This window comes from Platichthys flesus, chromosome 14, assembly GCF_949316205.1.
Source record: "Platichthys flesus chromosome 14, fPlaFle2.1, whole genome shotgun sequence".
Taxonomy (NCBI): Eukaryota; Metazoa; Chordata; class Actinopteri; order Pleuronectiformes; family Pleuronectidae; genus Platichthys; species Platichthys flesus.
The window spans coordinates 20,349,102-20,362,100 of record NC_084958.1 but is presented as its reverse complement, the minus strand read 5'-3'; the positions used below and the strand labels follow the sequence as shown (position 1 = coordinate 20,362,100).

The window sequence follows — 12,999 nt, the reverse complement described above, 5'->3', positions numbered from 1 at the left end:
CGACCTATATTTTACACATTGCTCTCCCGCAACCTTTCAGCTTTAAACCCAAAACTAGAAGAAATGAGTTTGTGTTATTTTGGCACATGTTCATTTATGTTATCATGGAATTTGGTAAAGCCGTAAACGGCACAAATTCCCTGCAGGAAGGGGCATTCCACAGGGTCCTTATCAGCACACAGCAGCGATCAGTGTCAGTGGTGAGTACACTGTGATATGCAGAGTGCAAACTGAGACAAAAACACACTGAGAAATACCAGTCCAATAAATACGCAATGTACCTCTTATTTCTTTTTACTTTAATTTTGCTTCACCTCAGTCCGTTTTTTTGCAACTAGCCTCAAAAGCTATAATACAAATTGATCAACCACTTATTGACCCATAAGAAGAAAGAAAGGAAGCAATTTGATAAGATTGAACTTTTCAATTAGCATGAATGATGTAAACTGCAACAATAATGTTTCACAGAGTAATTCTGCAAAAAAAACTGTACATTATACACACCTTATATAGTGTTTTGTATAGAAATTATGGAATATAAAGGCAGAGCTAACAGATAACTGATGGAGGCTCATGTGAAGGTTTGTGCAAACTTCATTTACCCAAAGAAGAACTTGAAAAACAGTGAGAGCAACATGTAGTTAAACCAGGGTTGGAAACTGCATTCTACAGGACTGACATGTTATTCTTAATAAAAAAAAATGCTGCAAATTGCTGCAAGTTCTGCGAATCCGATGAGGTCACGTCAGGCTTCGTGTCATTTCATAAGGTGTTTGTGCTGCAGCAGTGTAACTCGTTTACTGTACTATAATCATATCAGGGGCCGCGAGGGCGCGCAGCAGCAGCAGCGGCCGCGGCGCCGTGCACCCGCGCGTCCCAGTATTTGTACGGTGATTCGCTGGCGGAGCTCAGTCAGCGTTTGACTCGGCGGTGGCAGCGGGGATCGAACACTTCCACTTGTCAGCTTCTTCCCCGACACCCAGCGCGCCCCTCCCCGCAGCCTCAACCATGTCCAAGCTGGACCAGATCCTCGTCCTCGACCCTCCGGTCGACCTCAAATTCAAAGGTAGGTGCGTGGGTTCTGTGGAGGGGGGAGTGTGGGGGGTTGTGCAGCCCGACTGAGACGACCACTGCCAGTTGCGCTGCTAGCTAGCAGGCTAGCGAGCTAGCGTCCACCGCCATTTTAAAGTTAGCCAGCGAGTAGACGGGGGCCGATGGAGCCTTGCACTGTAGTGACGTGGATGAACCGGCGTGGCGTGCGCCCCTGGCCGGCCCTGCCGCCCGTGACAACCCCCGGGGAAGTGGCGGTGCGACGCGGGGCGGCGGGCCGCGGCTGCGAGGCGGATTTCAAAGTGGAAGCCGTAGTTTTATTTTTTAGTCGCGTCACTTTAGCAGAAACACGAGCTGCTACGCCTTTGCTAGCTTTAGCATTGGCAGAACGGTGCACCCTGCTAATAACCCGGACGTTATTTAGGAGGAAATTAACTTATATTTTTCTAGCGACCATTAAATCGTCCGACCCGACACACCTCTCGTGCTCACTCCGAGATGTCAAGCTGCTAAAACGACACAGTCGCCGTTTGCAAACTTGGCTAACTAAGCTACATGGTCACGTTAACATCAACAGTTTATAGCAGCATTAAGCTAACTCTGGTTCTCCTGTCCATATTCTATCAGCTGTTCATTCTCAGTCAGGACGATGTTATTGTTTTCCCACATTCACTTGAAACCACTGTGACCCATTCATTTGAAAACCACTGATTTCGTGGCTGTGACGGTTGATAACGTCCAGCTCACGTTAGTTAGCTTAGCCTGCTAATGCAAAAGTTGATGTTTAGGCTACCCTGTTGGCTCCTGTGCAACAACACACGGTCGTATTGTGTAACTCGCTGTCACTCAGACCCACATCATCATCACGTTAGAAATCCACGAAGAGTTGGTGACATGCGTGTGATTCCAACTGTTGCTCGTGTCAAGCTAAGTGGCCATGATAAGTGATAAATTGGGGGTGAATTATAATGAAACCACCTCTGCTATTGATCTATTTGGGTTCTGAGGTCCTCTCTGCATTCCTTGCATTTGTCCTGGTTGTTAATCTGTCCCCACTGGTACCATTGTTGCCAATAAGACTCTCTTATTGGTGCTGAAAGCAACACTGTCCCAGAGTCACTCTGCTTATTGTCTTCCTGTTTCTGGGAGGTTGATTCTTCTCCTAGATTAGCTCCGAGTGGGTAAAGGTTGTAGGTCTGGACTTGACAGAGTTGTTAGAGAGGTCACCGGTTCAAATACCTGCTCCACAGGGTGGCTCTGGGTGGGGTGCACTTCGGCCATTAAGATAGTTCTGTGATGAGGTGGACTCCTTGAAACTGATTAGTCACATCTCAATGCACCGTTGCCCAGTTAGGACTCTACACCTGATGTGAAAGGCTGAGATGTTAAAACCAGTAAACACTATCCTGACTGTATTAAACTGGCCTGGTTTTCCAAACTGGTCTGGTTTTCCATGGTTGTGTTATTAGGTTCAGTGACTGTGGTCAATAGATTCATTCATCAAGACGCAGACAGTGTTTGTATATAGACATTAAATACAATAATGTGAATGTATACAAATCCTTTGATTGAAGTTAAAATGGAGCCTTTTATGAGTACAGACTTTAAACGTAACCATGTAATCAAGCTCAGACTGGTGCAACAGGTTACTGGTGCATGAACCAGTCTGCAGTGTGTTGTTGGCAGACTAATGTAGACATCTGCCGCTGTGGGCAACTCAATCAGTTTGTTTTTCGATACATTAAGGTTTTAAATATGGATCAAGAGAAACCAATATATATATTAATTAATGTTTTCCCTTCCCCTGCTTGTTTTACCTTATTAAGAAATTGACTTGTTTTGATTACCGGCCAGTCACACGGTTTACATTTCCCCCTCATCGGATTAAACATTTACCCTGTTTTGTACTGGATTGGATGCAAGGTTGAAAAACAAAGTCATGACAAAGATAATGTTGATACTGTTAAACTTTAGTTGTAAGTTTAAATGATCAACAATTTATTTTTCTTTTGCCCTGTTGACAAACTGAAAGGCATGAGGAAGAAGATCCCAATGACCGTCTTAAACAGATACTAAATGGGAACACACCAGCCCGGATGCCTGAGGTTGTTTCCATATTATTCCATGAGGGCTCTGTTCTTATGGGTCAGGCCACATCCATCTTCTAACACCTGTAAAGTTTTCTAATTGTTGAAGGGATAAAATCTGTCTGCAGGCACAGAGAGACTGAGAATCACTTGCCAAAGTCAAAGCCGCCTCAGTAGTAGCTCCCACTACAGTAGCGGTCTCCAGGACCATGTTTTTCTTTTCATTGTCATGATCTCAGAACCACACACTCACTCAATCGCACCACAGCTGTTGCAGCTGGTAAATATATTTCTGTAGTACAATAGTCCTGGTCCAACCTAATGTATTCATGCTTGAAGCTAAGTACTGTGTAATTCAAAGAGTTTGTTCATTGTCCCTTGGCACCGACTTGTTCACCCCTGGTTTGATCCAGCATGAAATTAGATGTGAGATTGGTCCAATCTAAACCAAACCACTAAATTGAGTGTAACTGAAATGGACGGGAGTCGGACTGTTTGAAAAGGAACACAGTGTGAAATGAAATGGTTCCACTTCGGTCTTTGAAGAAGAGGAGGATGATGACCACAGCTCCTTCGCTGTCACAGAGACGGAGCTAAATTGGTCTGTGTGTATCTGGGAGCTGGTCTGTTATAGAGCGCCTGCTGAGATTTTGCCAGCAAGCTTGAGGGGCAGCCCTCCTCTCCTTGGTTGATATTTTTAGAACCGGACCGGCCTGGGGGACCCTAGCTCGGCATACGTGGAACAAGATGAGAGAACGTTGCCTGAGCAAGGGTGGCATCTCGGAGCTGGGCAGTGGTTGCAGGCTTATGTGGGCGGATATTGGATGCGCACAACTGCTTTCCAGTGTTTTAGCTGTTATAGTCTTGATTTTTGTGATGTTCACAGTAGGCTGATGGATGATGTTGTCTTCCATTGCTGATGGCTGGCATTCATCATGAACCCCATTGTTTGAGTTCAGGCATTACCAGGTGCTCTTGATAATTCCGTATGTGCGGTGCATTATCCAGAAGTGTCTGTTTCCTGTTCATCCTACATGCAGGTACAGGACCCCAGAAAGGCTTCAGGCATATCCATAGTCGGGAGGCATGGTTTACCAGCTCTGATGTTAGACAGGTTATAATTATCATGCCTGCCGTGTTCTTGTGATCTGCATCAAGTCCCATATCATTATCTCAGTGTCCCACTTGTAGAAAATATTTGAAACGTAAGTTATTAACTTTCATTACTGCATTGAGCAAACCACGTGATCATTGATTTACTATAAATCAGCAACGTTGCAAGTTTTTAATGCGTTTACTGAGCAGAATCTTAATTATTTAGACTGAGAAGGCTCCCTATACTTTACTTTGTCCTCCTATAGTCCTCCAGCTGCAACATACCATCCCCCGTATATACATATCTCTGATAAGCCAATGTCGTAGAATCAACCAACCGATATGTCTGTCTGGCTCTAGAATAAGCAAAGTTCAAGATAATGTTCACAATAACCAGTTATTGGCCATGAACAGAATCCTATTCTGTCACTTGTCTAATGAACCGTGTTGGAAGCAGAGGCCACGGGTGGAAATATCCCATGTTCTGCTGCACCACTGATGAGGTTTTTCAGGTTTCTCGGAATGCCTTTGTGACATAACTATTGAAAACAACGCCTCAGTCTTCACCATAATTCTACACGTTTACTTTAGCTGGGTGGCGCTACTCCAATCTGGTCATGCAATGCTTCTTATCTTTATAAGTAGTGGTTGTGAAAGAAGGGTGAATGTGGGCTTTGTGAAGTCCAGAGGTCAAAGCAAGTTGTAAAATTATAGCAGAGAAAGTAGGATTTAAAAAAAAAAAAAAATGGTTTAGTTTCTTTGACAGTTAATGTTTTTATGTATGAAAATACAGAAGTAAAACCTTTAGCAAATCAGCTTAAATGAGAAATGTATTTAACAGATTTTAAATACTGGCACCTTTTGACTGGCAGGTAAAAGATTTGATAGTTGTTGGAAAAATGTTGTACGTTTTTAATGAAAATGTACTTGTTTTAAAACATTGAAATACACAAAGGGGTTGTTGAAGATGAAATTCTAAGAGTATAACTTGAAGCTCCTTTTCCAAGTATATTAAAAAGCAAAAATGTGTTTCCTGCAGTATTCTGGAATTGATGATAGTCATAATATTCAAACAATCAAATTTGATACCTTGTTTATATTATACACATATGATAGTGTTGTGTAAATCAATCCAGCACCTCCTAAATCATTTACACTTCTATGATGCAGCAACTATCGGGTTCACTCTCAAACTTGGTGTGGAGCAAACCTCGTCTGTTTTCTCTCTCCCTCTCGTTGACTGTCCATTTGCTCAGTTAGAATCGAAACTTTTATGTAAAGCCATGAAAAATCACAATAACTGATGCATTCTGTCTGCGCTCCACTTTGTTTCTGTATCAGTGGAGCACCACAAACAGTGAAGTGTGTGTGTTTGCTGAGTTTTTTAAGCAGAAGGTAAACTATAATGGGTCAAATTCAAAATTAGTTGTTATTAAATGATACATCTATGAGTTATAATAGTAATATAATACATTAATGCGAAAATTGGACTATCTATGATCACTGAGATCATCATCTATCGGCATTTTGAGCAAATCATTTTTCAATGATTGGATCAAACACGCTCACTGTTAAAGAAATAGTATTGTGAATTATTTTTGCCCTCGATAATACAAAATCTTCCACGAAACTCAAGTTATGGAGTAGAATTTGTGAGATTCATAGAATTGCTCGATGGACACTTGCCAAATTGTGTTGCGAGTGAAATCAGCAGACCTCCACATAGCACCCATGCTGTGAAACCAGCTAACCATGAATCATGGGACATGTTTGTTTTTTACATGCTAATTTGTGATGATCGAGTTTGGGGGATCTCTGATTTGGCATCCAGTTGTTCTCCACATGACATGGCTCATCAAAGCTGGATGGTGCTGACCATGGTTAAGGACCTAATATGAAGCCAGCTCTGTCACAAGATGGAACTCTAACTATTGAACTCCTGATATATTGACATGGGTAGTAGTGCCCGACTGTAATTTCCAATATGAACATGAGACACCGTTATGAGATTAGCCTGTCTGTAGAACAACCTAATCCATTGGATGTTGTTTGACCTGTGGGAGGCATGGAGCTGGGAGCCGGGGTGGACTTGGACATCCAATTCTTCACGAATGCCTCATGCTTGGGCTTGTATTAATGGGAATTCCTTCCAGCAGAGTTATTAAAAGGTTAAGATGCGTTTTTTTATATTGCAAAAGGTGACGCAGTTGGAGGACAGTTACTTTATTAAACAAGACTTTGACAGTAGCTTAAAAGTATTGGATAACAAAGTCAAAATACTATAGAACTGATTTAAACTGCTGTAAATTGTTTAAAAGGAGTGATTGCCCAGTGTCTTTATCTGTTCTGTTCTTGGGATATTTACAGTAAAAGTTTCCAGGCATCAATTTTCATGGATTTCACTATTAAATCAGTCCTGTTAAGTTAGAAGGCCAAATTGAGTTTCAGCCTGACAGTGTTATTCATCAAGTTAGTTTTGGTTCTTTTTTTACCTTGGCACCTAAACACTGCCGCCTCTGTTTCTCCCAGAGACGAGGGTTGTAACTTGAAACACTGAGTTTCCTCGATTTTGGCACTTTCGCTCCAAACCTGCAACATTTTAGCCTCCATTGTCTTTTATAATAAAATTTGCCAATTTCCTCACGTTATTACAATTTCATTCAGGAGCATGAAACCCCTGAGCCCTGCTGTGATTTGACTAGTGCATTTTCTGGGAAAAAATATCCTGTTTATCGATTTAGCCATAGGGAGAACAGCTTTTATAATTTGATGGCTCGTCACTGTCAACAGGAATGACCACAGGCATCATGTTTCAGGTTGTCCATTCATCAATCTGTCAACAAACCATCTTTTGTGAATGTGATATCGCTGTAACACCTGGAGTTACAGTTCTTAAAAATGTGTACAAGCATTCCCTTGGACTCAAATTATTTAAATTCTGGTGGACAAAAGTCCTGGATCTCACAAATCCAGTTTTCTAGCCTTGTCACAGCGATACCTCCAGAAACGCTGAATCCCAACACAAAGGCTTTGAACCTTAAGGTGGTTAATCTACTTGTTTTTTGGTGAACCTATAGTAGAGTTGCCTATAAGTAACACTACATTTGTTTTTGTCTTTCTGTCCATCAGGTCCTTTCACAGATGTAGTTACCACCAACCTCAAGCTGAAGAACCCCTCTGACAAAAGAGTGTGTTTCAAAGTGAAGACCACGGCGCCCCGCAGGTACTGTGTACGACCAAACAGTGGCGTCATCGATCCTGGAGCAACTGTCAACATCTCGGGTGAGTTATGAGACAGAAGGATGTGGACAATTTATTTGCGTGAATCCCCCCCATACAATCCACCATCTGAATATTCCACCGCATGAAAACAGGAATAGTGGCCGTGCAGCCTGTAAAGCACTCGAGCTTAACACCTTAATTACCTTACTCTGATTGGCTGTGGTAATTTGATTGTTTGCCATCTAAATGCAGCTGCTGGGAAATTAGGTTTCTCTCTGCTTTTCAAAGTCCAATTAGCCTTAATCTTGCTACTGTAACTTGGTTTTTGGTTCATAATAGATTCTTATTATGTGAGTTGCGTTGTGGGAGTATTCTGTCCCAGCGTTGTGTGTTACTGAAGTAAAATGTGTGCAGCAGTTTGAGATTATGTAAGCTACGGGGTGCAGGTACTCCAAGAGCAGGGCAGCTGATGGCTGATTATGTAATAGGATGGTATATTGTTTTTTGCGTTTTTTATAAAATACATCAATCAATCAATCTGCTTGTGTACCTAAACTCTAAAAAGATTATCATAGAAATTATCATCTCAAAATGCAATACATGTGCTTCATTAATTGTCCGACCTAATGATCGGTCTTCCCTTGTTCCATTGGTGAGTCTAGATTTCTGTGGCTCGTCATTCTGACTGTTTAGTGAAGCTTTGGTTTCTACTGCAGTAGAGATGCCTTTGCTCAAAAGTTTAAACTCATCTCTTCACTTTCCTTCCCCAGTCATGCTGCAGCCGTTTGACTATGACCCCAACGAGAAAAGTAAACACAAATTCATGGTGCAGACAATTTTTGCCCCATCAACTGTGTCTGACATGGATGCTTTGGTAAGTGGTTTTTATTTTTTAATTAACCTTTATTGAAAGATTTTTTTAGAATGTGTTTGACAAAAGCAGGTTGCTTTTCTTTGACTTCATTCTCACAGCCCCATTTGACCCAAATCTGATCTGTTTAATGACGGTGTGAACAACACAAATTCACTTTCATATCTAGTTCTAAATCAGATACAGATCAGATTATTTGAAATGGGACGTCAGTCTGAGCAGCCATGTGACCCTTATCCATTTACAATAGATAATATAACTTAGTCATGGACTTTGGGCAGTGCACTGACATTGTGTTGAGTATTAAACAAAACCTGTTGTGGGAAAACAACAAACCAATTCAGATGACTTTCTCCAGTTGTCCACCAGAGGACAGCAGAGGCTCAGTCAGTCAATAAAACACTTAACATACCTGGAGTCTTGTTCATGAACTGGCTTGTCTTGAATGAGGAAGTGAAGAGGAACAAAGGCCTGACTGGAACCTTTAAGTGAACTGAAAACCAGGAAGGTCACGGAATTACCAGATAAAGTTGCACTTCTCACTAGTGACTCACATTTTCCCTTCACTGCCTCATCAAGTAAAATCTGTACATTTTCGTTCTTAGTATAAAATCAGTAAAATGTCTGAGTTTAGAAAATGACTCGGTTGAAATTAACATCTGCATTTCTAACATGCAGACCTGAAACCAGTGGAATGAAAAATGTTTACTTTAGACAGTTTGTGGCTTTTTCTTGTGCAGGAAAAAATGTCTGAGGTTTTAAGTGTTTTTAAATGCAGCCGTGCATGTTTTATGTAAATGTAATACCTATAGAGTCAGGGCTGCATTCAATGTGAATACCATGGAGTAGGTTGAATTCATGTGTGTGTGTGTGGATAGATTCCAGCTGCTAGCGGTTTGAGTTGATGGATAACATGCCCATTTTTCATCTCCTCCAGTGGAAAGATGCAAAACCTGATGATCTCATGGATTCCAAGCTGAGATGTGTCTTCGAGCTGCCTTCTGAAAATGATAAAGTGGTAAGAGGCGCTGCTGCACATGAAAAACGGCTTATTTTCACATGACTTTAAACACAACCCTTCAATCTGTCTCTGGACATGCGTTGAATACCGAAGTTTGAAAATTGCCAGAGTAGCGAAGCTTCCCATAGAAGCCAAAACTTTGGGGGAAAACTCCCCTGCTATGATGGGAAATTAGCAGAAAGTGCTGTTCTCAGTGGAAAAGCTGGCCAATCACGTCTCACGTGAAAAAATAGAGAAACCATACCTCCACATGTTTTTCTTCTGCACGTGTATTTCCTGGCTTACAAGCTCCTTTCGATAGATTTTCATCTGTTTCCCTCTTGAGCCTCAGCGGAAATACTTGTCAATGCAATGTCATACATCAGATTTGCAAACATTGAAAAGTTTGTATTTACAAGCGGATTCTGAAGAAAACTGTTTTGAAATTCTTTACTGTTGGATCATCACAGGTGGTAAAAGACAGTCGAGATGTTTTCAGCCCAACAAAGAACGTTGACAGCGACAGGAATTGCGATATAATATATATATATATATTGTTAAAATATTAAACAAAGCTGCGTTGACTTTATGATGAAAATCTGCACTTGATATTAAGAACTGTGTTGGACCATTGAAGAAGTCAAAGAGAGTGGCAGAATACATTAAAGTACAATGACGGAAGAACAGAGACGTATAAAACAATATCTCATTAAACCAAAGACAGCTGCTGAAGTAAAATCTGTTTCCAGGCAACTTACTGTAATGGGTAGGTTGATGTTAACAGTGGGCACAGGGGGCCGGGGCTGTGAACCTCACTTTTCAGGTGAAAGTGTCACTTCCAGCGTTCATACTGAGCTTTAAACTGCCACAGTGTGAACTGCTGATTCGGGACTATCTTGACTCAGCTTTGGCACGTGAAGCACGTGTGGAACATGTGAAGTATGTACCCTTATAGGATGGAGATGACATGTGAGCGTTACATAACTTATTATGATGCAGAAATGCGTGTTGAGCAGAGGGTTACAAAGTATAGACTGTGTGCAGGTGAAGAATTCATTACCACAAAGTTGTACACACACACACACACACACCACTTATTTGACCTAATGAGATCCAAAATGTTGAAGTTAAGTTGTATTTATTATGCATCAAATCTGTCTGTTTGAAAACTGAATGACCTATTAATCAATTATCAAAATGGTTTAATGGACATTTCTACAGCTCAACTGGACGCTTTTGTGTTCACTTTTCTACTGTTTAGTTTATTTAGTCTTAAAATCAATAAGATTACACAGAATATAAATGATTGCCTTAGATTTTGGTCAAAAGAAACTTAACACCATATCCCTGCATTGATTGTCCGCCTTCATTTACAATGCACGAGTTGTGTTTTCATCACAAAGGCCTCGTTTCCCTCTGACGTCACGTTGTCTGACCCACAAAACAAAGCCACATCAAACAGGACCTCTGGAGCGACGCGTTTCCTCCCTGGTCTCTTTGATCGCAGCTTCTGGGCCTCGGGACAACGCTGCCTTTCTTTGGCTCGGGGGCAAACCCGTCTCGAGGCTAACCTCCCTACTTAGCTCAGGGCACGCTGGGTTTGACTTCGGTGCTTCTCTCCCTGTCTGGCAGAACGACGTGGAGGCGACCAAAGCGGCCCCGGTGATGAACTCTGTGAAGGCCGATCCAGCAGCGGCCTCGGTGCCAGCTGCAGCCCCACAGGACGATCCAGAGATGAAGAAGGTGCAGGAGAAGTGCAAGAGGCTGCAGTCTGACATGAACAAGCTGGTGGAGGAGAACCGGCAACTAAAGGTCAGACGTCTTAGAAAATAATACTTGTAATATGATTTTATTTTTTTAAAGGATGAAGCTAAAACCAGTTGTCACTAATAGTTTTTGGGGGTTAGCATGAGCCCCCCCTCCCCCGTGGAGATGTTCACTGTTTTCATTAACTCTGGGTTGTGACATCACCGGCTAAATATAGCTCTTAACCCTTGAGTTCTACAGAGGATGGTGAACATGTGGGATTCATTTTTTTAAACTGGAAGTGAATGAATGGAAATCAATGGAGTAGGAAGTCTGATGAACCAATTAACCAATTGATCTTATTTCAGTCGTATTGTGCCTGTAAGTGTCTCACAGGCCAGAGTGGGCATGTTTTGTAAAATCTAAGAGTAAGATATGTGTAGTGAAAGTGACTGGCAAGCTAAGATGCCAAGATAAAGCCAATGCACACGCTTTGTTAGGTGAGATTTGGATCTCGGTAGATCTTGGGCACATTTACAACTGTGTCACTTTCTCTTTTGTGATCAGATCATCCCTCAAACTTTGATTTAGATTTATTAGTTTGTGTAAACAAGATAATCATAACCTCCTCTGTGGAGGTTGATGTCCTCAGGCTGTGAAACCCTCTCTTCACATTGTGTCATTTCATTCTACAGGACGATGGTGTTAGAATGAGAAAGGCTCCCCGCTCGGACCACATGACAACAAACTCAACTAGCCTCCTCGGCCGAGAAGCCACCACCGCCTCCCTGCCCTCCCTCCTCGTCGTCATAGCCGCCATCTTCATCGGATTCTTCTTGGGGAAGTTCATCTTGTAGACTGGGGGATGCATGCCAGTCGTATCACCCACCCCGGCTCCGGAAAATCAAAACAGGCCTGGAAAAACAAAGAAGTCTTTCTGTTGACTTTGCCATATCATTGGTAGTGTGGCCTACAGTGAACACATCTGTACAGCATCATCCGAAGGCGTCGCCTTTTTACAATCTCACACGGTTAGTTCACACGGAGAGTTGAGGAAAAAAAAAAAGAGGCGACAAAAAAGTGATTGCTCCCCCCATCCCCCGTTTTTTGTTTCTGTTTTTTTTTTTTTTTATGGCTGGATTATACAGGTAAATGTGGCGGGACAATGAAAGATGTATACTGTCAACGTGGAAGATGCACCTAGAGTGAACCATGGGCCAGAAAGAGGCAGTCAAAAGATTAGATTTTTTTTTTTTTTTATCTCTCTCTCTCTCTCTCCTTTTCTCTCTCATTCTTTCATTTTCTCTCTCTCTCTCTCTCTCTCTCTCTCTCTGTTTTTAATAGGAATTGAATGGAATGTTAGGTGTCTTGTAAATGTTGTTTTAAATCCTTTTAAACAAAAAAAAAAGGAAAGAACTTCCATCACAATGACCTTGCTACCTGTTGCTGGATTGCCTCCGAAGTAAATTTGTTGAGTTTGTAATTTCTACTTCTTGTCTTGGAATGTTCAGGTCCAGCTGGGGATATAGGTGCCTCCTTCTAATACATCTCTGTCCTTTCCTTTTCCTCACAGCACCGATGCAGACTTTATATTATTATTAATATTATTATTATACAAAGCATATATTCCTTCTAAGGCAAATATTGACTGAAATAAGGTCTCCATTCTTAAAATCCTGTACCATGGTATTAAGCATTGAAGAAATAAAAATGAAAAAATGTGGTTTTGATAGCAGTCTTTTCCTGTGTCTCTCTTCAATACGCCTCAATATTCATCATTTGATTTGGAAAGGAACGTTGTGCGACCTCCAAAATGTCTGGTCCATCATTTATTTTCTTCCCCCATATAGAAGTTTCTAGAAATTAACTCCAGAGAATGTCCAGGCAGTTTCTGGAGTTTTCCTACATATGAAGGAAGCAGCTGGAGA

At 41.7% G+C, this 12,999-nt stretch overlaps 1 protein-coding gene across 1 annotated transcript; it reads left to right on the top strand.

Moving 5' to 3' along the window:
* The first annotated feature begins 901 nt into the window (after nucleotides 1-901).
* Nucleotides 902-12,801, top strand: vapal (VAMP (vesicle-associated membrane protein)-associated protein A, like). The gene is made up of 6 exons (XM_062403869.1): nucleotides 902-1,066; nucleotides 7,362-7,514; nucleotides 8,225-8,328; nucleotides 9,263-9,343; nucleotides 10,958-11,137; nucleotides 11,767-12,801. The coding sequence occupies exons 1-6, from the start codon at nucleotides 1,009-1,011 to the stop codon at nucleotides 11,926-11,928; spliced, it is 738 nt and encodes a 245-aa protein (XP_062259853.1). The 5' UTR covers nucleotides 902-1,008; the 3' UTR covers nucleotides 11,929-12,801.
* Nucleotides 12,802-12,999: the final 198 nt, after the last annotated feature.